We start from the raw sequence: 27,583 nt of genomic DNA on the forward strand, positions 1-27,583 counted from the left end.
ATAACACAGTCATGGAGTCAGTGGACAAAGCATTTCAATGCATTTCTACTTTTAATAATTGTATGTGACAAGTAAATTTTAATTTAAATTAGTAAGATTAGTAGATGCATATGAATAATAAATCACCTTCACAGGAATGTGCATTTGTGGATGATCCATTACATTGTAGGGAATGCTTGATTCAACCCATTGCTACCTTTAAAGCATGCATCCAGGCAATACTAGTTGTTTTTATAGAGGGAAAATACAGTAGTGGATTGGTATCAGTATCAGCAAACATTCAAGGTTGCCATATGAGTGTGGTGGAACAGCGGTAATGTCACTGTCTGACAATCAATCGGCACGGGATTGATTCCCAGACCCACCAGTTTGTGTTGCTATGGATAAAAGACCCTGCTAAATACCAGCCAACTTAATATTATATCAGTTTTGGGCATGAAAAAGTGATATTGGAGCATCCCTAATCAGGTGCAGTATATAGCATACAGTGTTTGTTATTTGTGAAGCCACTCACTCTTCTGGGGACGGCAAATGAGAAGGTGTTGGGGATACCAAGCTACTGTCGAAGGGCAGCGCATCCCCCAAGGCCACCGGCTGGAAAGGCTGTGTATCTGCTATTTCTTCCTTAGGGCGTCCTGTAACACAGCAAAAGCAAATAATTCAATAATTGTCTTTATATAAGTATCTAGGTGTTACGATCAATGGGCCTCATTCACCAACCATTCTTACGAAGAAATTTGTTCTTAAAACCCACTTACGCGGTTTTTACGAAGATTCTGGCATTCACCAATGTGTTCTTGTTCTTAGATAAAAAGATAATCTATGAACACTCAAGAGCACTCTCACGCACATTTGAGAACTGACTTGCTTGTGCAAAATAAATGGTTATTGCATTTTCATCATGTCTGCAGGTGTAAAATATAATAGAATTTAAATGACAACTATATATTTTATCATTTATGATATTTTTGAATGAAAAAAATTATCTTAATAAAATAAATTCCAATATTTTACAAAGCATTAAGGTATTTTAAAATAAATAAACGCAACAAATAACACCTTTTCACTTTTTATACTAACTACTAAATATAAAGACTCATTTACTGTTCATGTCCTGCAGTGCAAAGAAATGCGTTATATACGGTAATCAAATTGTCCTACTTATGTAGTGTATAATATACGGTAGAAATGAAAGCTGGTGCCTCAGCCTCAATTTGAGTGCACACGGCCCTGCAGTATCTTTAGTATACCTTTTTGTTACCCCCAGGATCGATTGCACCTGGTGTGGAAGGGGTTGTCATCGCTGGACATGCTGTGTAAAAGACCATTTTTCTGCTTTCATCTAATGTAATAAGCCATAGTTGTTTCAGTATATTTTCATTGCAGTGAATTTTGCGTCACTTTCATTGAGGTTGATTAGGCGAAATCAGAGAGAATTTGTAGAGGCAAGTTTAACTTAGTTCAAATGAGAAAGTACCAGTTCAGTTCAGCATGTTTGTGTTTGATATTTGAGAGAGGTGAGAGTTACGAAAAAGTCTGACTAAGATGGCGGATGCTCCGAGTCACTGACATCATCTGTTGTAAAATGTTCGCAATTATTGAGAAGATTGAGTTTGCTGCTACCTTTAGGTTACTGGAAGAGGTCTCTCTGCCCCAGTCCTATGACTGGACTCTGGGCCTGTACTTGTGTGGGAGTGGATGTACAGTAGTGAAATTGTTGAATGTAGACATCTCAGTGTGACAGAAAGAGCAAACAAGTAAAAAAGTGGTAAGACAAAAGTCAGAGGGCTAAAGGTTATGTTAGCAAAATGGCAGATGACCCTGCATCACCACAAACAACTGAGAAACTTGTGCAGGAGCTTGAAAAGCTTGGAAGAGAACTCATAACTACAGTAGTTCCTTGAAGCGTATACAGTCCTCAGCTGATTGGAGTGACTTAACAAACAAGCTTATCCACAGTGATAGGATAACAGTTGGAACTTGACATGAGTGGGTTCCAATCCAATCTATTGTGGGATGCGGCTACAGCTCTCAATTATTGTGCGTTGTAACTAAGGGATGCAATAACACCACCAACAACAACCAAAACCATTTATTGTCAACATGTAAACTAATTTACATTTCAATGTAAATTCATACAGATTATGTAAATGTTGCAAAGATACTGCATCAATCCGTAGTGTATTTCATTATGCTACTAGGCTATTTGCTTTATCTTACTCTTTATTCATTTAGGCTATTTATTCCTAATCTTCCATCCTTCGCGGTACTTGTTTAGCACACACATTCTCACCAGCCAAGACCTGTCACCTGTCACTCATCGTCTTAGGGGAGGTTTTTGGCATCCTTCCCATGTTATAATCATCAGCCAATCAAGGTAGTCACTTCAATCAAGTTTGTGCACGAGTAATGACGTCAATCATAGCAACAAAGGCTCATTCTTAATTTAGGAGTTATCATTTTTCCTTACTAAGAGTAGGTCTAAGAGAAAACTCCTAGTTAAAATCTTTTAGTGTGATTTAGGAGTACTCCTAGTGGTAAGATAAAATGCTTTGTGAATACGGGCCAGTCCATATTTACTATCCATAGTGTGATTTTGTGATCAAAAACTTGGCTTAACAAAGACACATAGAGGCACACCCCCTCACTCACACACACCATTACAACCTAATCCCCCCACCACCACACACACACACACACACACACACACACCATACCCCCAAACCACACCCACATACCCACCCTATTAATCCTACATACACACACACCAACAGCCCCCAGCAAACACACACCATTTCATCATTCCATCACCCACACCGAAACACGCAACACACATTCCCCACACACCCCATTACCGGGTTACCATTACCATACACACACACCATTACAACCTACCCCACCACACACACCATTACATCACACACACACAAATACACTAACCCCCCACCAAACACACACCATTTCATCACCACCCCCACCCAAACACACAACATACCCCCTCCCCTCACATACACACACAGGTACACCCCACTTCCCCACACACCACATTACCCCCCAACACACACACCAACACCCCCCATTTCATCAGCACCCCCCCACACCATTTCATAGATACAACAACACATACATTAGAATTAATGCTGTGAAAATAGGAAGACCCTGTAATTAGCAGCAGTAAATAGCAGCAGTAAAATTGAAAAAATGAATTAATGTGAAGAAATAGGTTACAAGATAAAAGTGAGTTAACTAAAAGCTCTAATATACGTCACATATATGTTTTCAGGTCTTTTTGAAAGATATTTACAGAATTTGCCTTTTTGATGTACAGGCAGGGTGTTCCATAGCTTCGGTTTATCGGTCTATAAATTGCAGGAACGTCTGTCTGTCTGTCTGTCTGTCAACCGCATATCTGTCGAACCGTTCGTCCGTTCGATTTCATACTGGGCATGTGTCTTGCTACTGGCACGCATTGTTTAGATAAGAAAAGCAAAAGATATTATTAAATATATAGGTAAAAGGAGCACACAGTAGCTTTCTCTGCTCTACCGTTTCCACTCCCCCTCATACACAGCACTGTAATCACGGGTTAAGATGCAAGATGTTTGGATGATTATCATGTCTGACCTCAACAATAAAATCTCCCTTGCATAAAATGAGTCCGCGGATTTTGCAACAACACACCAGCAAGCACGGGTATGTAGTGGCAAGAACATATCACCCTGGACCTCGCTTCGCTCCACTGGCTCCCCATCGGCTACCGCATTGATTTTAAACTTCTACTGACTGTCTACAAATCCCTCCATGGTCTGGCCCCCACATACCTACCAGATCTTCTCCACCACCACATCCCCTCCAGAGCACTAGGGTCAGCTGACCAATTGCTGTTGGAAGTGCCCAGGTCCAGGCTAAAAACCAAGGGGGACAGAGCCTTTGCAGTAGCAGCCCCCAGACTCTAGAACTGTCTCCCCCTCCACATCCGTGCAGCCCAGTCTCTAAATGTTTTTAAGTCCCTTTTAAAGACCCACCTCTTTTCACTTGCCTTTGATTAGTCCCACCTCTTTTCACTTGCCTTTGATTAGTGTCTCCTTTTTATGTGCCAGTGCATAATGTCCCCTGGCTACCTTTTTATATGTTCTCTTTTTTACATTATTTTAACTCCTTCAGTCATTGTCTTGTTGCCCTTTTCATTTTTTCCCCTCAACCTTAGGTCATTCTTTTGTTTATTGCACTTAGCACTTTATTGTGAAGCGCTTTGGTGCGGCTCAGCGTTTGTAAATGTGCTATAGAAATACAAAATTGACTTGACTTGACTTGGCTATTCAAAATGACATAAAAAGTATGTGCAATAAACTGATGCTTCGAATAGCCCGGCTACTTTGGACTTGAGACTTTGGATAAACAAACGACAATTCCGACTGCAAGGTCCCAAATTGAAACGAGCGATAGGCTAATGGTCCCGAATTTAACAACGTTTCAGAAGACATGCCACACAGCTAGACAACAAGTGGCAGACAGAGCGACGTCACTTATGCTACCACCAAAGACTGTTTTTGAGTCACATCATTGCAAATCTCATATGATGATGCATCTTTCTACAAAATGGTTTGTCTATATCATTAAGCTATTCAATAGGCTAAACAGCCTTACATCAAAGCTTTAGGCTTATGTTATTTTGATCAGCTACAGACAACGAGTGGCAGACAAAGAAAATAGGCCTAGGCTAGCTTACCAGAGATTGAGTCACATCATTGCAAATGTCAAACGATGATGCATCATTCCACAAAATGGTTTGTCTTCAGCATCAGGAAGTTATTCAATAAGCTTAACAATAAACATATAGCCTTAACTCAAAACAGCTGTTAAGCTTATGTCATTCTGGATTCTTCAGAAATGGCACATGCAGCCACGCCTACATTTTGCTAAGTGCACATTAATTATAGGCTAATATATTAAATATTCAATATTCATTATTGAATGCTTAGCTGGAATGATGTTTTTTCCTATCATGCTATTTTTAAAGCAGGCAGACCTGCAGGCATGTAATTGTGCTACAGGTTTTCTACAGCAATGGCATGTTTGAACGGGCACTGCACTAGTAATGGATCAAAAGCAGCTTCTCCGCTTTGCCTGTGGAGCACTTTCATATCAATTCTATAGGAAACAGGGAGCCAGTGCAGTTCAGCTGATGTGCTCTCTCTTCTTGGTCTTAGTTAAAAGTCTAGCAGCAGAGTTCTGTATGAGTTCCAATTTCTTTATATGCTTTTTTGGGGAGATCAGTAAAAAGTGCATTGCAGTAGTCTAACCCAGTGGTTCTCAAATGGGGGTACGCGTACCCCTGGGGGTACGTGAAGGCACTCCAGGGGGTATGTGAGCTTTTAAAATATACATATATTTAAAAATACTTTAAAAACAATTATTTAATACATATTTCAGGATGAATTTTATATTTCAGTAAGCTATTCAATTTCATTATCCTAAAAAAACCCCAGAGTCCCCCCCATACCATGGTTCGACCCAACCTGTCACATGCCACCCGCCATCACTTGTCAATCACTGTCAAAACTCAAACGATGGAGTCGTGGTTGAAGCGTAGTGGTAATTCTTGTGAAAACACGGAGGGACATGTGGCAAAGAAGGCCAAACCAGGGCCGGTAAAATTACTGCTGTATCTTGTTTTATTGCTCTGTTTTAAGTCTTTTTTTTTTCTCAACTAAAAATGCGCAGGTCAGGGGGTACTTGGCTGAAAAAATATTTCTCAGGGGGTACATCACTGAAAAAAGGTTGAGAACCACTGGTCTAACCTACTAGTGATAAAGGCATGGATTATATTCTCTGCATCTTGTAGTGTTACAAAAAGGCTGCAATTTTGTAATGTTTCTCAGGTGGAAATAAGTTGTCTGGGTAACTTTATGGATGTGGGGCTTGAAGCTTAACTCTGTATCTAAGATGACACCTAGGCTTGCTACTTTTGATTTGACTTGGTGTGCCAGGTTCCTAAGATTACTAACAACGGTGTATCATTCTGATTTTAGTCCAACCAAAAGTATCTTTGCTTTATCGTCATTTAGCTTTTAAATTTTTTTTAATCATCCACTGATTAATAGAGGCTAAGCATGCAAGAAGGGAGGAAAGGCCATCTGGGTTTGTTGGCTCCACAGAAATAAATAATTGGGTATGGTCTGCATAGTTGTGGAAGTTGACATTATGTTGACTTATGATGTTTCCTAACAGAAGCATATTATAGGGTAAAAAGCAGAGGACCAAGACAGCTCTCTTGGGCCACAACGGAGGGCAAATTATGTTTTACAGACTCATGATCCCCTAGACCAGGGGTGGCTAACCAGTCTAGCACGAAGAGCCAAAAACAATCTACACCACTCAAAAGAGATGCACAACAAAAAAGATGCCCACACTACAAAAAGCAACAGTGACTAATAGGCCTACGCCTAAAGAGACACGTTACAGTTTAAATAGCTTGTCTTTTTAATTTAAAGTAAGACACTTGGCAGATGCTACAAATGATCATTTACAGGAATGAGTACTGTAGCAAGCAACAAAGATATAGTATCTGACACACATCACAAATTCCCCCTCACTGAATGACTTATTAGCATGAGCAATGCTCCAATGAAACAACTGATATGATGCCAATGTGACATTGAGTGTAAATTTTTTAAAAGAAAATGAATAAAAAGAAAACGAGTCTGCTTCTCTGACTGACATCTATATAGCCTGACATCTATATATAGCCTACCTTTGCCTTTGGGAAATGTTAAAGTTTGAAGCTTTATACATCTGTTAAGTCTGGCATACCAAGTACCAAACTAACGTGTAGAACATGTTTTTTTATGGTGTTATTTTCGTTAAGTTCCCTTATTCCACTGCTTGGTTGAATTTCCCATTGTCCTACGTAATTTAGAACAACCATTAACCGTATGTTATCTGCACACCTATGAAGTAGATCCATTTTTTTGGCCGTATCACACTTGTATATTAATTTGCCGAACTCGTTGTGAAGTTTAAATGAACTGTCACGCTTGCATCCGAAGCTGTAAAATGCAGACGCTCAGAACATTGCAACATTGTAGCATATGACGGAGGTGGCTTTTAGCTAGATGGATGACAGCAGGCTAAGTAAAAGCGATGTTTCAAAGCTAAAGTTCATCAGAATCTTGGGATACGCCCGCTTGACAACGGGAGAGATAGAACTAACGACTGGCCTTTGTCCGTAGCAACCATCCATTTAGAACTAGTAAAGGCAGTTTGTCCTGTGAGTTGAGAAATTAGTTGATATGTGTCGAAAGAAATTAGTTCTACAAACAAGACAGTTCCAGCGATTAAAACGTTTAAATTTTAACAGGAAATGAATACAACGCAAGTGGCAACAGTGGAATAAGCGGGATAATGGACTCCACGGTGGTCTGTTCACAGAAGTTAATGCACTACGAGGTTTAAACGGCCCTCCGCTTCGCACTGTGTCCTCCATTATCCCTTACTTATTATACGGCTCTTCAAAATGCAAGTAGAATGCTCCATTGACTTGAACGGGATTTCCGAAAGTTCTAGCGGTCATTTTTTCTTGGGAAAGGACCTCTGAAAACAAGAATGACCGCTGTCAATGGCAACGGAGTTTGTGCTTGGAACTTCATTCAAAAGTGAAAGCAGGCGGTTGATCAGCTGTGTTCTAAAGAATGTTTGATTCAAGTTCAGCGTGTGTTGCGAACTATTTGTTTCTCAGCAAAAGCCACGACGAAACGGTAACAAATAAGTGTAAAGAGACATATCATGGAGTTTATTTTTTTCGCTTTTGGCAAGTAGTCAGAGATAATAAAGCGGGATAATGTATAGAACGCCGGTCATCATGGGAAAATAAGTCCCTTCAGGGTGAAACAAGACCCCTCCTCTGGCACGTCGGGGTCCGGTTCGCCCTGTCGGGACTTATTTTCCCCATAATAACCGGCGTTCTATACATTATCCCTTACATATCAACCTGAAGGATTATGCTACGAAAAGATAAATCCTCCTTTTGAATGACCCGTGTTCCTCCTTCTATTTGCGCTTAGCTTTAGGGTTTTCCTGATTGCAACAGTAGCATTAAATCGGAGTAGTTTAAATGGTTAAAGTATTTCATAGGGAATTATTGTAGTGATAACTTTTATTTTGAACAGTTTTAGGCAGAGAAAACAGTTGGCGGGATTCAACTGTTCATCATACTGTAGTCGCGAAAACTAACAGTAAGCTTAATGAAATGTAAATGTTCATTACTAAAATACTATGTTGATCATGCTGCATTGTGCACAATCGAGATAATGAAAGGGAGGGATACAAACACACAGCACAGTACTTGTGCAAAAGACGAAGACAGCTAGACCTCTGCTAAATAAGGATATGCTATCAGCTAAAGCTCAAAATATTTGTCAACATTGCAGAAAGAAGACCGATCAAGCATATTCACCCAGGTCAGTTAAGAAGTAGCCTAAAAGATGAAGTGCAATACTGTAATGATGCATTCAATCGGATCGATCTTAAATTTGATTAGTAGCATTATTGGCAAAGGACCATTGGCTACAGCCACCAAGCAGACATCAACTGATCACAGCTTCAACATTCCACCCCCAACGGTTTGAGATTCCCGTGTTTTAAAAATCATGCCTGGCTGGCTACGGTTATCCTGCCATCGTTAATATAGCCAGTTAGGCTACCATAACATTAATCCTAAGATTTTGACATTATGTCAGTAATCAGGGAAATAAATTACCCTGGCCAAGCCCACCTGGCCCATTTGGTTTTAACCAGGCTACACTGCAAAAAATAAAATCTAAAAAATATGTATTAATCTTATATGAAGATCAAAAAATCTATTCGGTATTGTTTTTAGTATAAACAGACTTGCCTAGCGCTCTCTCGAAAGATAATTTTGACTTAATTTAAGAACACTTTGACTTATTTTAAAGGGATATTCCACCATTTGGGGAATTACACTCATTTTCCACCTCCCCTTGAGTTAAACAATTATTTTTTACCTTTCTCCAGTTCATCCAGCCGTTCTCCGAGTTTTAGCTCCAGCCTAGCATAGATCATTGAATCTGACTAGACCATTAGCTTCTCGCCTGCTAGCATCACGTTTAAAAGTGACTAAGATTTCCAGGAATTTTCCTATTTAAAACGTGTCTCCTCTCAAGTTAGAAAGTGTAATAAGACCAACGGAAAATGAAACGTGGCGATTTTCTAGGCTGATTTGACATGGAACTATACTCTCATTCCAGCGTAGTAACTCAAGGGGAGGTGGAAAATGAGTGTAATTCCCCAAATGGTGGAATATCCCTTTAAGGAGTCTTATCAAGACAAACGCACTCAATGCACTGGCAGACAAATTTGCTTGTAGCACTGGCAGACAAATTTGCCTGTTCAGGATGAGATGTCTTAAAATAAATCAGACTCTTCTTAAATTAAGTCAAATGACTTTATGAGAAAGTGCTAGGCAAGCCACTTTATACTGAAAACAATACCAACTTGATTTTTTGATCTTGATATAAGATTAATAAAACTTAGCTAGATTTTTTTAGATAAGCAGTTTTTGCAGTGTAGAAAGCAATCCTACTCACAGAATATACACTGCAAAAAATGCTTTGAAATCACCATGTCTTAAAAGTAATGTGACAGGTGTGAAACAGCTTGTTATAGCGGGTGTCGGGTGAACAAAAACTGCTTGAGATATGAGATATGGTATAATCAGAGACTTTCTAATGAGGAGACACAGCACTCAAAAAAATCCTCCATAGAAATGCATGGGGTTAGTTTGTAACGCCAATATGGCAGTTGTCTACACATATCCCACCCCTTCTGCGGCTAAACGTTGACATATGAATACATTGAGCCAATCATGTGTTGTGTTGTGAATACATTGAGCCAATCATGTGTGTTGTGAAGACATCGTGCCAATCGTGTGTTGTGATCTCGCAGCTGGAGCAAGATTGGTGTCATGAAGCCTTGCGCACGCACATTTCTGCCGAAATAGGTGCCCGATAAGTGCCCAAAAAGCGTTGCAATATGGCCGCCGAGTGGAAAGACTTTGGTATAATCCAACTTTCAGTCAGTTCAAGTGAGTGTGCCATCTGACCTGGGCAAGCACACTGTGGTCAACTCGTCGATCCGATATCTTCGGGTGATAGCAGTTTACAGACCAGAGTGGGAATAGCCTTGCTGTCCTTCTTGATGTAGACATTGTTAAAATGAGATCGTCGAAATGTTGCATTGGTATAAGAGCTCTAAAGGAGGCTCGTAGTTTCCCCACAGCCGGTTAAGTTCACACACAGAGTATACCATCATCCTAAATTAATTATCTATGAACTGGTAAATTTGCTATTTCAGCCAAACTTCACTGCCATCCACCACAAGGCAGCCATAGATGCAGGTCATAAAAAGTGTAATAAGGAACAAATAATAATAACTAGATGTACCACATAGCGGTACAAAATATGACCGCCGCTCAGTCCTGTACATCCGTTCCGCGAAAATAAATCACACTTCAATTTGTCTCCATATTTTACTCCATCCCCCACTCTTGAAACTTTTGTGTATGCTTGTTTGGCATGCCTGAGTGTGTGTGTGCGGCTGCACAGAAAGTAGCCTACTGGTGCTGAAAAGGTGAATAGATTGTAGAATAGCAAAAGAAGATGTAGCATTGTTATAAAACCTTTAAAATCTCTAAACAATCACAAGTAGGGCAGTTCATCACAGTTCATCCATTGCAACTGGATTGATGAAAGGTCACTTACACCTGTAGGCTACATTGTATTTGGGAAAAGCAAAAGGTATCAGCATAATGTTATTTATTTATTTATAAACAAAAACATCTCTGTCAGTTCCATGCCGTTTTCAACACCTATCAAAAACAAAGGTCATTTTTGGATGGATGGATGTTTTGTGAATGTTTCTTCTTCTACATAAGATTTTAGTCATCATTAGTTCATGTAATACTTTATTGTCAATGCACAAATTAAGTAACAGTAGTCTGAAACGTTATTGTTAATGCACAAATTAAGTAACAGTAGTCTGAAACGAAATGCTGTTTTACATCTAACCAGTGGTGCAAATAACTGACATGTCCAAATGGGCCTCGATGAAATGCGTCGCTAGACTGTTCATGCACATTTTAACGGGCCAAAGTTGAAGAGCTGTTGTCCGTTATTGTTCGTGCAAATATAGGCTGATTCATGTTGCCTTGCATTGTGTAACTGAGGTCCATGGCTAGTTTGGCTTTCACCAGACCAAGCTCAATCTTTTAAGAAATCAAAAAATAAATAGCGGGCAGATCAGGCTGGGTTCACCCAGCCTAGTCCATAGGCACCCGATTGAGATATCCACGGTCTGGCTATTCTAAATGCAAAAATGCATCAGGGAGTTATAACAAAACTGTAACTAACAAAATAGATCCTAATAGAAAGCTGTTCGCTTCCCTAAGCTACAGGTAGGCTTTATAGTCCAGTCATTTTAGGAGAAAGGGTTGAACAAATTGCAACACAAGCAAACTTAACTGATTTTGTATCCTCAATATGTCCTGAGTAAGGGAAAAAAAGCCCCGAAGAATCCCAATAGGGGAAAGTTTAGAAAAAGACCTAAATATACCCTATTTATGGGAACAAAATTAACCTTCACATATCACCATGAAAATTACTGAGTTGATTACTTACATCAAGACAAACAAAAAATGTATTATAAGTTTTTTGAAATTGTTTGTTAACATGGGCAAACAGGGCATAATGTAATTATAGCTAATGTATAGTGACCCAAAACTAATTGCAACATTTGACAAACAAATTGTCCAAGGCATGGAGGAAGATAATACATGTCTTAACTGGTATTATATCTCATCTAGAAGGTATATGCTTATAGAAAATATATAGTTTATGGTGTTTAATTTGTTTTCCCTGGACAGTATAGGCCAAAATGTATCCACTTTACACTAGATTCACCTTTACAGAATAGAGGGAAATGAGAGATGGGAAATGTCTTAAATGGTGTTATATATGCTTTCAGAAAATATATACTTTATGGTGTTTAATTTGTTTTCCCTAGACAGTATAGGCCAAAATGTATCCACTTTACACTAGATTCGCCTATACAGAATAGAGGAGTATGTGTTATGCATGGTATGGAGGAAGATGGGACATAAGTTGATTGATGTTATATTTCATGTACAGTGCATATACTTTTAGAATATGTATAGTTTTGAATGAGTGTACAGTCACTAAATGTACACATAACCTAATTTTTTTTAGACCCCCCCCCCCCCCATGGATGAAATTCTACGAAACTTGGCATACCCCCAGAGAATGCCAGGTCAATCATACACATAAAATTTGGTGCAGTTCTGAACATCTTAACTGAAGTTAGAGGCGATTAAAGCAGAATAATATTGCATTTTCATTTTTTACCGGGGGGGGTGCAAATCACAAATGAGTGATTATGGGCCAGATTGATGTGGGCCCTTGAGACCAACATACCATAAAAGATTCTTCATCCTCAGTGCCACGGTTCAGGTAGTTATTTAGGAAAAACTGCTTTTTTTGCGGTTCGGGGGGCCCAGCACGGGGGTGGAGTGGCCCCCAGGGACGAAACAAAATTTTTCCGTAAAAGTCTAGTGGGGCTACATACCCACCAAATTTCATGTGCCCCGGTGGTTCGGTGTCCCGGGTATCGTTGACCAAAAATTCAGGAAGTAGATGACGGGGGGGGGGGGGGAAACTTTGACAATCCCTATATGACCGCTTTGCTAGCGGCGGTCATAATAATATTGAAGTAATAATACAAATATAATAATTGACTGATTTTATGACTGTGCTTCCCCTATGTCAAAGACCAGCATCTGAAAACAGACTGTTATTCACTTTTGACCAAAAAACTAAATAGGGTTCAACCTCCCATGTCCGTTTTTCCACCTGCTACTCTCCAGCAAATCTGTGTATTATTGTACTGGAACTCTCATTGTCTTATGTTTCCTGTATTTTATACCACATATCTATTTTTCTACGGCCTGACGCTCCCCATGATTCCAATGAGAGGCCTAATGTGATTACATGGGCTAACTGAAGGCATAGCCTCCTGTATGCACCTGATGGTGTTCTTTTTTAACTGAATAGGGCACTACCATGTTTTTCTTCCATTGAAATAAACAATGTAAACATCTCTGTGCCCTGGTGATCCTTTCATGTTTACTGCATGACCTGTCCTCTCCTGTGATTGTTGCCAAACGTGTGGTGGAACTACTATTTTTATATTTTGAATAAAAAATGTTTGCCCCATAGTCACCATGGAGGTATTGAAATATTGAGTTTGGTCTTACCATGGCCTGGTGTTCCGGGAGGCTCCTCCTTGACACTGACACTTTTTGTTTTATTGTCCTCTGCAGGACAGGGAACACCCTTCTCTGCAGGCTTTATCCGTCCAATAGCCCCAATGGATGGTAGCAGCTGGTTAAGAGTATCTGAGTCAGAAGTAGAAAAGTGCTACGCACAAGCACGCGCACACACAGTCATACACACACAAAGATCAATAATGTGTGTTAATGGGTATTAATTAATATTGTAGAATAAACCAAATGAAACAGCTGAAACAACACACATGTGATTAAGTAGTAAGTAAAAAGAAGAGTAAACAAAGCAACATATGTTACATTTAAGGCTCCTCGAAGGAGCCAAGTTTTACTGTGATGACAGTTTTTCACACTTTGGGCATTCTCTCAACCTACATAAATAAAAGTTCTAGAATGGTTTTCCAAAAGTCCTGAAGGACTTCTCATGTCAAGCACTTGTTGGCTGCATTTTCATTTCTAAATTGACAGCATTCCAGGTGACTCATTTAAGCTGGCTATGGATGCCAGTAGAGTTCAGGGTCCATACTGTAAAACTCCAGATAATAGCCCGGTCTTTTATTTTCCCAAATCGCCAAACTGCACCGGCTAGTATTAGAGCCAGGCGTCTATATGAGACAGGCCTTTAATTCCCTTTACACAAAACTTTTGGAAAATATTATCGAATTAATTATTTCAAACACACTGAATGTCTACCTATATGACAAGGCTATCTGATGACAATTAGGTATGAGCTACATCAGGCGGGTAACTGAAGCGTTCCGTTCGCGTAGCGTCTGCTGCAACAATTAGCTGCCACTATAATCAATGGAAGTAGCTACACCAGACGTGATAGCGGCGAGTCTTTTAAAATGGATTTTACGCGTCGCGAACGGAACGCTTCAGTTACGTGCCTGGTGTAGCTCATACCTTTCGGATCATCATTCATTTAGTGTTGAGATGTTCATTGAGTGAGATACAGTAAGATCCAAATAGCGGGGATAGCCAGAACAGATGAAACATGTTTTAATCAAACGTAATTTACAAAGAGATCGTATCACACTGAAAGCTCATATTTTGTCACTAGTAACCTAGCCTATATCGGTCCTTTGTCAAATACAGTTGCATTATCAGCCCTGACCAAAACCGTTCAGGAATTATTTATGCACAAGTGGAACGTGCGTAATATTTCATTCTCCCTCCTTTTCGGCATGAATGAAACAGCATGAGCGAGCATGAACCATATCGTTTCTCCCGTATTTTATTTGGCAAATTTAAGAACAGTCAGCTTACATTTCAAATGTAGCCTACTTCTTTCTCTTTATCGCCATGGCAGTATGCATTTAGAATATAGAGTAATGTTGGCGAACCCTTTTGTTTTGTTGCCAGCATGGCGGCCTATCAGCAAATTTTAAACACAAGGGATGAATTGAACGATGACGAAGTTGGACATATAGGCATTGAATAAAGTTATACAACTTGGAACTCTATAGCCTGGGTGCCAGCCAAACTTAGTCCCGCCCATAACATTTGAGGCCGGGAAGTTCGGTCTGGCATTGCTCCATTGTGGAGTAACTATGCTCGCCTGGGCGGACCAATCAAATCGGGAAATTACGATAATGGACAGGTGAGCAACAGCGTCATCTGAGCACGCTTAGGTTGATTATGTTTGCAACAAAACGCTGTGGCTAGGAGACAGATGGCTTCTAAGACACCATATGGAAAATGCATATTATTTCAATGAGGTTGTATCACTGAAAACGATTAGGCTATTTCTGTAAAAATGTTCTGAAATACTTGAACTATTTACTGCACGTATAGACTACAGCTATGACTTAATACCATAGTGTAGTAGATTGGGAAGTGGATGTTGTGAAAGTGAAAATACGATAGAAAGGCAAACAAAAGTTAAAGTTGCTTTTGACATTGTAGCCTATTATGAAGCAAACTGATGCTCTAAATACTGATTCAGCGGTCTCTGAAAGTTTCTCTAATTGATGCATTTAACCGAAATATGGATTACACCTGATTTTAACAGGTGGAGGTTTTTCACCACAAACATATGGCGCCATACCTCCTCCCCTGTGTTTGCATATGAATATGCATCAATGCATATGAAAATATGTTGGCAGCATGTTCAAATGTATCATGAAAATTGTTTTTGTATTTTTATTTGGATATTGGATGTGAGAACAAGAAAACGGTTGTTCCATAACACAGTGCCTTTAGTAGTGTGTAAATGTCCCACACTGGGAAGCATCTTAATTTGACACTGCAGCTGAAGTTAGACTTAAAATCGGTATCGGCAGGTCAAACTCTTGTGAAAATATATAATATTGCTGAGATATATAATATTGTTATAACCCGATTAGTTTGTGTGATTTCTTTAACTGGTTTTTCTTGAATGTTAAATGTATAAAACACTTTTTTGCCTTGAAAAATTCTGTTGTGGTGCAGTTCATCATATGTCGTCATTTGGTGTGACATTCACATTTGTGAGAAAAAAAAGGCTTTGTTACTGATAAATCATGAAAATGTCAATAGAGCACAAAGGAAATAGTGTTAAGCAAAAGTCTCAAGCATTTTGTTAAAATTATTACAAGGTTTATCAGAATTAATCTAAAATACTTGACAGATTGAGGAGATATATTATATCTTGTGTGATGCTTAGGGCTGGGCGATATGTATCGCAATAGACATGTAATCGATATCAATAAAAAAATATGTTCGATAGAACATTCGATTATTAAAAGCAACACACACCTCCCGCCTTACGTTGTCCATAAATAAATAGCCTAAATATATCTTGCATTGTAGATAGTATGTGCAACTCTACCAGAGTAGGCGATAGAAGTAGGCCTACCTCAACACAGACTCTCAATGCACTCTCTCTCTCTCTCTCTCTCTCTCTCCCTCTCAACAAGCGCATCCCTCCTCAGAATGCACATGTAATCCAAACATTCACAATTGTGCAAGACGACTGGCTAAATTGCTATTAAATCCGGTTAGCATCATTAGGGGGTCATCCCTATGTTCCTCGGGTCCTATGTGCCCCGTTTTCCCCCAAAAGGGTCCTATGTTCCCCGTTTCCCCCCAAAAGGGTCCTATGTTCCCCGGTCGCAATACATACCGGGGGACATAGGACCCTTTTAAAAAAAAAAAGGTCCTATGTTCCCCGGGAGACCCCGGGAAAAAGGGTTAGATTTTAACAAGGAAATGTTAAGTATCAAAACAGTCATGATGAAAATATATGGTGAAGTGAGTTAAATAAGAAAGAAAATGCTCCGTTTCATTTTAAATAAAATAGCTTTCACGTCACACCATATGACAATTTTGGGTACTGATAAAGCAAATTGGTGAATAAATAGAGATTTAATTACAAAATCTAAAAGACCACATATATATTTGAAAATCTCAGAATCACAGCAACACAAATAAAGAATTTTCAGGGATAATATTTGAAGTATTTTAAAAATACTTTTTTGGGGCTTATAAGTCAACCACCCATTTAGAGCTTTAGGTATATATGTAATATATACCTAAAGTAAGGTGGTTAGTGAGTTTGCAGTATTTTTGTATTTTATGAAAACTAGCCACAATAGTGAACTGACAACAACAAATACAGTAAAAGCTAAGCTTTATAGCACCAATACCCACTAAATAGAGATTAGATTAGTTTAGATTAAATGCAACATCTGCAAACCAACATTAGCAGCACTATATGTCAGAACTGTTTTTATGTATGTGTACACTGTGTCATACCGAGCTACTGGTCTTCTCACTCTCTTTTGGGGAGTTAATGGCTGTGTTTGCAGCACATACACTCTCTGTTCCTCCATTTCCTTTCTTCTCTGCTTTCACACGTACTGTTTGCAGACTGAGAGCAGCTGGTGGGGGCAGGTCTCCCAGGTCTTTCTCATCTGTGTCGAGGAGGAAGCGCAACAATTGGTGGTCTTGAGGCTCCCTGGAGCCACAATTAGGGCTGACTGGAGGCTCTTTCTTGATGTCAGGCTCCTTCCTGTTGGCATCAGCCTGTTCCACGGGGCTATTATCTTGTAGAAGACTATGCAAAATTTTGTGGCGCTCCGTCAGCGTACTGTGTGAGGCAGGGCACTGGACAGATAGAGGTGGGAGATGAGAAGGCTCTTGATTAGCTGACTGGCTACTTGAGACCAACACTCCCCCATCCAGCAGCTGATTGAGTTTCAGGTTGCACAGCACAGCTACTTTGGAGTCATCATCCCCAATCTGTGTCTCCTCTATGGGTTGTCCAGGGGGTATACAAATGGGGGAGCTAGTAGGGGTGAGTGTTTGCCTCGTGGGAAGGGAGAAGCTTATGGTGGTGGCTGTTCCTTTTTCACCTATCTGCTGGCCGGCAAGCACACTTGCTGGAGAGTGCAGGCCGCCTGGTCCACAAGAAGGTGGGGAGAAAGGGTGCCCTCCAGGCACACGAGGGCTACCCAGACCAGGGCTCCCTTGTGGAGGTCTGGGAGACATGAAAGAGGTAGGGGTTACTGTGAGGGGACAGCTCAATGTAGAGGGGCTGCTGACCTGTTGGAGGCCAACACGACTTGGGGTCAGGTACCCTCCATGGGTAGTGGGTGTAGCTAAGCCTGTACTGGCATTGTTGCCATTGTTCAAATGTAGGCTGTTGACAATTTCACTGGCTGGTTGGATAGCAGGGGAGCGACAAAGGAGCGACTGGCTGGAACTGCTGAGGGGTAGTGGAAGGCGAGGGGTAGAGTTTTCCTGAGAGCAAGCAGTGTTGTGTTCCCTGAAGGGGGGAATAAAACGTATGAGTATGGGGCATCAAAACTCTACTTCGCCTTCCCAGAGAGAGGCCCTGAAATGGTGGCACCCTTTAAAAATACAACACCAAGTTTTATTTGAAAATTTGAATTTGATCTGTATTTTGCATTTTACCTGTCAATAGTGTGGATGCCCATGATGAAGGGCTGTACATCAGGATTAGGAGGGCAGCAAAACTTGCAACGTGTCTGGGCACTGAGAGAAGTTCCATCACTGAGTATGAAGTGGTACAGTGGACTGATGGCTGTACCATGGGTCATCACTACCAAGAGACAAATATATGTCTGCAATCAATCCTACTTTATTTGGCTAAAAAACATCTAAAAGAAAACCAAACGAGGGCAGGGACAGGCTTTTGTCACAAAGCTTTTGAGTACAAAAGCCCTCTTTCCCATAAAAATTTGAAAATTGAAGAAAAGAATATAGCTGCAAGCAGCAATGTGGGGGCCTAGCAGTACACTAGCAGGAATGGCATTACCATGGCATGAGCAAGCACTCAGCAACTTTCATGGCAATTCGATAAAGAATGGCTGAGATATAAGCTTATTTACTTTATTACAGCGCCCCTAGAGGCCAAATTACGCCAATTTCAGTGTGCGTCCTCACTATCAATGTACCAAGCCCCTGTACCAAGTTTGACTTTAGTATATCAAACCATTGCTGAGATATGAGCTCACTTTCTTTATTACAGTGCTCCTAGAGGTCAAATGACACCAGCGTTGCTGAGATATGAGCTCACTTCACTTGCAGCGCCCCTAGAGGCCAAATGATGCAAATGTCCTAGTGCGTCCTCACAATCAGGTACCAAGTCCCTATGCCAAGTTTGGACTTTGTACATCAAAGCGTTGCTGAGAGACAAGCTCACTTCCTGTATTGTAGCACCCCCTATAGAGGCCAAATGATATACATTTCCTAGTGCGTCATCACAATCACTTAACAAGTCCCTTTACAAAGTTTGGACTTCATACATCAAAGCCTTGCTGAGATATGAGCTCACTTCCTGTTTGGCGGCTTTGCCGTCAAATTTGATTGGATGTATTGAGCGAACGCTTTCGAATATCGAAACGCCTATAACTATCTTTTGTGAGGCTTGGTCGGAAGATCATCTGTACAAAGTTTCGTGAAAATCAGACCAAATTTGTGACCTGTGAAAATTTAGTTTTGCTTTTAATAAAATCAAATATGGCGGAAGGTCTGATATGGCGGAAATTGGCGCCATGAGGTGCGTTGAACTCGGCATCATCCAAGGATTCCTCAAAGTTCAAAATCTGGATGTAATGCCAACTTTGACCCATTGGTGGCGCTAGAGAAATTGAGGTGCAGAAATGAAACTTGGTGAAATGAATCATAGGACTGTCTCTGTGCCAAATTTCATAACTTTTCACCCGACTGTTCTATGGGCTGCCATAGGCTCCCATGGCAGAAGAAAGTATAAGAATACATAGAAACACAATGGGGTCCTGCACCTTCTGTGCTAGGCCCTTCAAAAAATATATTTTGTCCTTACCCTCATGAAGAAGCTTCTTGGCATGGGAGGGCTCCTTGCCCTGGGGCTGGAAAAAGGCATAGATGCATTTCCTGACCAGGTCCTCCCAACCCGGCCGACCAGTGGCTCTTAGAGCACTCGTCTCTATGGAGATTATTTTTCCTGTAGTACATGCAAGCTATCTGAATAACAGCATTGATAATATGGATAGTTCATAAATATATATATATATATATATATATATATATATATATATATATATATATATATATATATATATATATATATATATATATATATATATATAGTATTACATTTTGGTCATTTGCAGTTTGATAAAAACATATGAACTAATCTTTTAATAAACTGTCAGAATAAGTGTTTTACTTATTATTCAATGAAGTTCAAATTTAATGAAAAAAGATTAAGAAGTAAATATGTAAAATCATTAAACAACAAAATGAGAGTTTTTAGTGGAGCACCCCCTGTAACCTGACATATGGTATGTAACCACAAGATTGTGACACCTCTAAATTGGTATCCTTAAACCACTCTACACATCCAAAAGCTTACAGCCCAGTGATGTCTGGATTGCAGGCTATTTCTGCTTTATCTAAAAAAAATAAAAAATAAATAAAAAAAAAACACCACATGTTTTGGATGAGGTTTAAGGCTGAGGACCTCGGTGGCCACTCCAGAAACAAAAAGCACAAGTTGGGTGATCACCTAGGTTTAACGTTACAGTATGTCTTGAAGTTATGAGTTCAATTATGCGTTTTGTTTTTAACAACTCCAGCCAAAATGAAGATTTTCAAAAACTCTGGTTTGAGTGTTTGCGCGTGGACAATGAAATTAACTTTATTACATTTTTTTTTTTTCATTTTCTTTCATTTCAAGTTAATGCTATGTTTTCCCCGTTTGACACTATTCAGGTCGCACTTAAGTGTGTTTTTATATTGTCTTACCCTCCCATGTCAAACTCAGTAAAATGCAAATCTTTTTATCTCAGGAGTTTATGTCAGTCATTGTGACCACTGTTTATATTCCAAGTAGACAACTACACAGCACTGATGCACTGTATGGTACTCTCAGCAGGCACTTAGAGTAACAACCTGGATGCAGCTTTAAAAGGAAACTTGGCAGGATTAGCTATATTTGCCTCTGCTGGAGAAATTGTGCATTATGCTATTTCAAACTATGGAAAAAGGTAACGATAAAGCACATGGATTTATTTACAAGCTAGCGAAACGGTTAGCATAAGTTCGGAAGAACAATGTGGATGTTACAAGGTAAGAAACACGATTTAAAACGAGTTTCTTGTTTCTCACTTCTCTTTCCGGGACGGTAGTCTCAATGTTGCAAGGTTGGTTTTCCGCCTGGGGATGCTAGGGGCAGCGGGGAAAGTCACCATTTTCACCAGAACAGGTCATTTAACCATCTAAATGATTTCTAAACGGGTTTATTACGTTGAATAGTTGCCAAGTTCCCCTTTAATAGGGAAAGAGGATTTTAGTCAGTTTCAAAAATGTGATGCCAAATTTTTACCAGCACATCACATGTAGCACCAGAGGGGAGTGGACACTTGATCACTGCTACATTTTATTTAAAGAGTACAAAGCTCAACCACTTCACATTCAGCAATTCTGACCACGCTGCAATATGCCTAGATACAAACAAAACCTAAAACATGAGCAGTCTGAGGCCACTGTCTAGGATGTACTGAGCATTGTGGACTGGGATGTGTAAATATGCAGCTCTGATAACATCAGTGTGTTTATGGAAGCAGTAGGAGGGTTTATTGGAAAGCTAGTGTCCCCAAAATCACCATGAGGACATAACCAGACCAAAAGCCATGGGTAACTCATTCCATCTGCAATGCCCTAAATAAACACACTACTACATACAACTTGGGGCATGCATTTGGGAACATGGAGTACAAAGCAGTCTCATACAATCTATGGAGGTTGGTGAAAAAACCCATTCAATAGTATGGGGAAAAAACTTGTTCTGTGAAGAGTCGTTCCTACTCTGCCTCTCTTAGCTGTGACGCTGACCACTGATCACGTATTATTTGCAGTGGCATGACCTGGCACACCAGTGCAATCAATGTGAAAGTTTAGCCTGGTGCCCTGGAGATGCTTGGACAGAATTAAAATTTTCTGAAAACTCAACTTCATTTACTCAGTTACTAAAATGTGAGGCCCAAGGTTTCGTTGACATTTTACTAAGACTACTGTTCTTAAATCACCAGAATACCATTTGAATAATTAAAAGATTTGACATTGCTGAATTATATCAGGTTCAGCTGTAACAAGCCTATCCATATAGATTTGCTTTGAATGGCTGTGAATCTGACTTGGAACTGTGTGATACTAAAACTGTAATAATAAGAATGCAATGCAATCATCCGTAGTTCACCAGTGCAAAACAAAAGGCATCTAATCCACTATTCCAGGCTTTTTCTGAAGATCAGTTCATTTCTGGGGCTGACAGTGTGACAAGTGTAAGACATCAGTGTAAGCAAGTGGGCTACCTGTTGGGTCTTGCTTTGTGATGAAGGACTCCGTAACAACAGGGGCCTGCTGTGGACGGGGTGCTCGGCAAGCAACACAGATGAGACAGCTCTGCAGGTCTGTACAAAAAAAAAAAAAAAAAACGGGTAACCAATTGTGGAGTCCAAACAGTCGAAGCATGTGAATAATCTAGGGCTGTCTTTATCGCTGAATTTCTATAGTTAATCGCGATTAATCACATATTAAATCACATATTAATCACATGATTAAAATTCTATTATTTTGCATTTCAGAACTTTTCAGAAGTCCATATTAACAATGTATAGCAATTATTAGCAGTGTATCTTGATTGGGAATCAAGTGAATGCAAAGAAAGTTACTTTCTGAATTAACTGTAAGACATTTGATTATTTCAAATCAAATGTCAAAAAATTTGCAGCAGGCCTGAGACAACACAATGTCTTCAGAAATATAGCTGAATAAACTGAAATAAATGCTACAGCAGAAGTGCGTGCACAACACGTAGGACACATGATAAAGGGCATAACAACTAAAAATACTTTGTATGTTCATTGTCTTAGAGTTCAGTTGAAAATAAGGAAGTTTTCATATTGAGAAATATGCAAGTGTATGTGCAAAATGTAGCCCAGGCCTACAGCACATTTCAATGAAGTGCATAACACATTCAACCGGAAAATGGATAAAAATAACTTGTGAAAAAAATAAACCATGTATGGGCCCATTGATGGTATACTTGAGTAATTAATTTCACTTATCTCCCCTTTCAATATTGTGAATAGTAAATGTGGGCACTACTACACTAGGCAACAATAATTTTAGCACTGACACAGACTTATTCTAATTACTTCTTTGGATAAAGTCTATCTTACTTTTATTCTTAAAATGCTTTATTTTACGACATCGATTTACAAATAGCCTATTCACCAATCAGACTGCAGGTGGGTGCTTAAACAAATATGAGAAAGAAGACCAGAACACACTGGATCCTGCTGGCCTACTCTGTGCATAGCCCTCGGCCAGCGCTTCAACATTGCGACCAGCGCTTCAACATCAGTTTCGTAGTGCGGTATGATATTCTTTTCAAACAGTGACCGTGTTGTTGCATATCAGATACACAGGCTTTGCATTTGTGAAACCGGGTAAGATGAACGCAAAATTTTCTTTCCATTCCTCTTTATAGGCAAACAATAAACATTGTAACATTGTCAGGAGATGGGTCAACCTAAAAAAATGGACTACCAGAATAATTTGGCTGGGCCAAATAATTTCGGTAGGCCAGCTTTGGCCGCCTGTTGCCGACCCATGTGAAGGAACCTGATGAAACCCATCATGGGTGTCATGAAGGGCATGAATAACGTGACTCATTGTTGATGGTCATAACGTTATAGCTTCCACCGTTCACATTTTAGTTAAAGCTAACAAATATGCTCCTGTTTTTATTTTTACCAAATTTGTAACGTTGTTCACTGCTTGTTTGTGTATCAAATAGGCCATGGCTACGTTTTCATGGAAAGGGACCTTATGAAAGCCATGAATAGGCTACTGTTAGGACAATTGCAGACATTCCTTGTATTGTTTTGGCATAACTGTTAAACTTGTTTGCTTTTGTCTTTTAGGTTCCAGACCAGACCAGTGGTGATGACCATGTATGACATTACGTGTGTGCCTGTCTGTGTGCACACCTGTCAACCATACATCTCTGACAATGTTGCTAGCAACATACTAATATACATTCTTACAAACATGTTACCATGTCTGTGCACATACCATTTAACCATACTGAGACTTATCTGAGATCTACACTGAGACATTCTGAGAACTATATTGTTGTGTGAGGACTATACTCACTAACTATATGGAACATGTATACCTGTGAATCATATTTGTCAACCATTCATACCTTTGAATCATTCCTGTGCTGTAACATCTGTGAAACATAGCTGTGCTGTTAGACCTCTCTTTTCAGACCTGAGCTGTGCTGTGTGAACATTAAGATTCTAACCTAAGTTCTGTCTAAAACGGATCATCTGAAGGGCTGACTCTTTTTTTCTTCAGTGTATATATCACCATCAAATTTGACCTAATACCATTAACTGAGGCCTCTAGCTGTTGCTGCCAGTTCAGCGTTACCACTGATAAATAGATCCATAGATAAATATATTTAGTTATGATATAGTTACCATAGATAAATATATATATATACTTATATCAGCTAAGGTGTGCACCACCTTATTATTATCTGCAGGTGTGTGACTTTTACTTACGTGCACATGGCTACAAATTGACTTTTAATTTATGTATTTTTCTGCCTTGGGCATTTTAAAATATGGATGTATGGTGGTTAGAAGTGTAAATATCAATTAGAAACCTAAATATATTTATGATTATTAATTTGCAAACAAATAACTGGTGTCAGTGACGTCTTTGACATGAAGATCCCTGGAACTATGCTTCTACTAGCATTCTACCACAGGTCGAGAGGTGTAGTTGTAACTACACAACTTTACGATAGTGGTTGCGAACGTTCGTTGCTACTATGGTTTTGGGAAACACTAACGTAGTGTAACGATGCATTGGACTATGTAAGTTCCAAATACGAATGTAATTCTGCGGCATACAGCAGATGTATTTGTTTATTGTACAGAAAAATAAAAATGACATGTCAAACAGTCAATTGACTACATTGCAGTCAAGAAGTAGGGCAAATTAATTTACGAATCCAAAACGTGGGTCATAGTTGTCTAAGCCTCTATAGCGTAGCCTGTTAACAACATCGCAGAAGCCTACCCAAGGCTACAGATTAATTCTGAACAGTTATTTCTCTACTGGCTCAATTATCACACCACTGTTTTGATTTTATGAAGTTCGCGCTACCCCAACACTGACAATAATGTAGACAGCAAATTTCGATTTTCGTTACCACCGTGTAGTCAAGCCTTAAGCCATACCCAAGTAGCCTAAATCGAGGTAAATCGAGCTTTTTCGGAAGGGGCGGCAGGCAGAGCGATGTACAGTGGCAGAGCGACGCACAGTGGCTGAAAGTGGTACTAATGCTTTACGCAGCTTCACGCTTCGTAATGCGCGACTGAAGTGGCCATTTGAAAGCGATGCCCACTGTATGCTAGTTGCTAGGTTAATCATGTTTGTTGCTATGGTGGTTGCTAGGTTAACATTATAGGTGTGATTGTTAGGGTATTGCTAGGGTAATCATAATGGTTACTATGCTATATAAAATTGCTGCTATTCTGGTTGCTAGGGTAATCATGTTGGTTGCTAGGTTGACATTATTGTAGTGGTTGCTAGATTGTTGCTAGGGTAATTGAGATGGTTGCTAGGGTAGACAGTGTTGCAATGGTAAATAAAGTGGTGGATATTGTGGTTGCTAGGATAATCATCTTGGTTGCTATGGAGGTTACTAGGTAGTAGTAAAGAGAACCTTTGAAGTTTAGCAGTTAAGTGTGCAAATTGTTATTTTTATTTTGAGACAGCACTATGTTTGCACTTGAGCAGAGGAAGTGTAGAATTTAGCAACATCTTTGGACAAAAGCGTCTGCCAAATCATATAACCATAACCAAAGAACCATCAATATTCCTACTTAAATGTCGAGAAACACCAAGAAAGAGAGCCTTACTGTAGAAGTTGAGCAGTTGAATATGCAAGTACATTTTTTTAAAGGGAAGATTAAAGGGAATTTGAAATTAGGAGGTAGGGAAGAGAGAGAGAGAGAGAGCCAAAAGATAGTGAAATTTAGAAAAAGAAGTGAAAGAAAGTGAGAAAGATGAAGATGAAGAGATGCAGTTGAATGGAAAAAAAGAAAAACTCCATAATAAGGTGCCATAATAAATAGCAAACTAGTAATTACCTAACCCTTTGTTAATATTTGTTAATTGTTACTAACATATCTATTTGGCACAAGTTAATAGTTTTTTCATCATCAATTAAATATTTGTTATTTGCATAAAATCTGTATGTTAATGTTTTAGCAAATCTATTAACTAATATTGTATTAATATGTGTTAATAGTTAACTAAATGTCTTGGCACTAATTAACAGTTATTTCTTACATAATTTAAATGTTAAATGTTTATTTACAAACTATATGTTAATAGATAAGTTAATGACTTATTATTATTTAACTAATTGTTATCAAGCTGTGCTTCTGGCTATCCCAATATGAACCACTCCCCATAGGACCCTTACAATAGATAGATAGATAGATACTTTATTGATCCCGAAGGGGTAATTCAAGAAAAAAATACGGAGCTACCTTGACATGCCACCACTTTTGTCGGCGCCAGAAACGCTTGCAATAAATTTGGTTAAGCTTAATTAATATATTAGTAGTATATAGCTATAAGCGTGGGGCCCCTTATAGTCTGTGAGCCAGAGGGGTTGGTTGTTACCGAAAATGTGGCAAAGGCTACCATACCTTTTCTGAAAGCCTGGAATCTCAGCTTTTCAATGATGTATGATGGCCATCTGACAAGAGTAGCTGTTTTGAGTTATCACACATAATGTAAACTAAGGTTGAGAAAATAATGCGTATAAATCAAGTAGTACACTGACATAGCTGGACATCTATATTGGACATATTGGAATATTTTATTTTGTTATGTTTGGTATCATTTTAAAGTCTGAGCTTTCATTTAAATCCTTTTGTGAACATTTTGGATAAGTACAGCCAACCCTGGAGCTCTTCAAACTTTTAATCACACACATTTTCCTGCCATTTCCGCCTAAGTCATCTTTTGTCTTTTAATCCTGTGGCACCAGGGAGCATCAGAGAAACAAAATCCAAACACTGAAATACTGGCATGACCCTAAGGATTCAGAAAATGTATCATTTACCCATATTATCTGATTTGGAGGGGGTGATTTTCAGTCTTATATCAGACATGGCGTTTGAGAAAATGTGTATAAATTAAGCAGAACACTGACATAGCTGAAAATCTAAAAACGGTATAACAAATGAGACATGGATTCCTATGTTTTAAGGTGTGGTAAGCCCAATTATGACATTGCCATTACTGTAAAAGGTCAAGGAATGACATTTTATGACATTTTCGCACAGATTGCATCATTCAAGGGCACAACACTAATCAAACTCTTCGTCGGAATCCTCATCAGAGGAATAGGATTGTTTCTCATCAGCAAAGTCATCCTTCTGGTTTTTGCACTGTCTTGCATGGCATAGGTCAGTGTTGTTGGCAAGTTGTTGGCAACACACTGACATGATGGAGTGACACAGGCCCCGTCCACACGGAGACGCTTTTTGGGTTAAACGCACAGGTTTTGCATCGAACTTTTTTTAAACCTAGTCCCAGGGTGAAAAATCTGAAACTGTAGCCCTTGCAAGTTCATTTGGACGGCAAAACCACATACTTGCGTATTGATGTCACAAT

At 39.4% G+C, this 27,583-nt stretch overlaps 1 protein-coding gene across 2 annotated transcripts in view; it reads right to left on the minus strand.

The window, feature by feature from the left end:
• ncoa1 (nuclear receptor coactivator 1) overlaps window positions 1-27,583 on the minus strand; it is a 184,679-nt gene that overhangs the window by 62,230 nt on the left and 94,866 nt on the right. For both annotated transcript variants that reach the window (XM_048251003.1, XM_048251002.1), the window contains exons 8-13: window positions 22,180-22,278; window positions 19,668-19,808; window positions 18,275-18,422; window positions 17,114-18,125; window positions 13,346-13,508; window positions 515-635 (exon numbers count right to left, since the gene is read on the minus strand). In XM_048251003.1, the coding sequence (XP_048106960.1) occupies window positions 515-635; window positions 13,346-13,508; window positions 17,114-18,125; window positions 18,275-18,422; window positions 19,668-19,808; window positions 22,180-22,278 (1,684 nt within the window). The remainder of the gene's footprint in view (window positions 1-514; window positions 636-13,345; window positions 13,509-17,113; window positions 18,126-18,274; window positions 18,423-19,667; window positions 19,809-22,179; window positions 22,279-27,583) is intronic.

This window comes from Alosa alosa, chromosome 8 (genome assembly GCF_017589495.1).
Source record: "Alosa alosa isolate M-15738 ecotype Scorff River chromosome 8, AALO_Geno_1.1, whole genome shotgun sequence".
Classification (NCBI taxonomy): Eukaryota; Metazoa; Chordata; class Actinopteri; order Clupeiformes; family Clupeidae; genus Alosa; species Alosa alosa.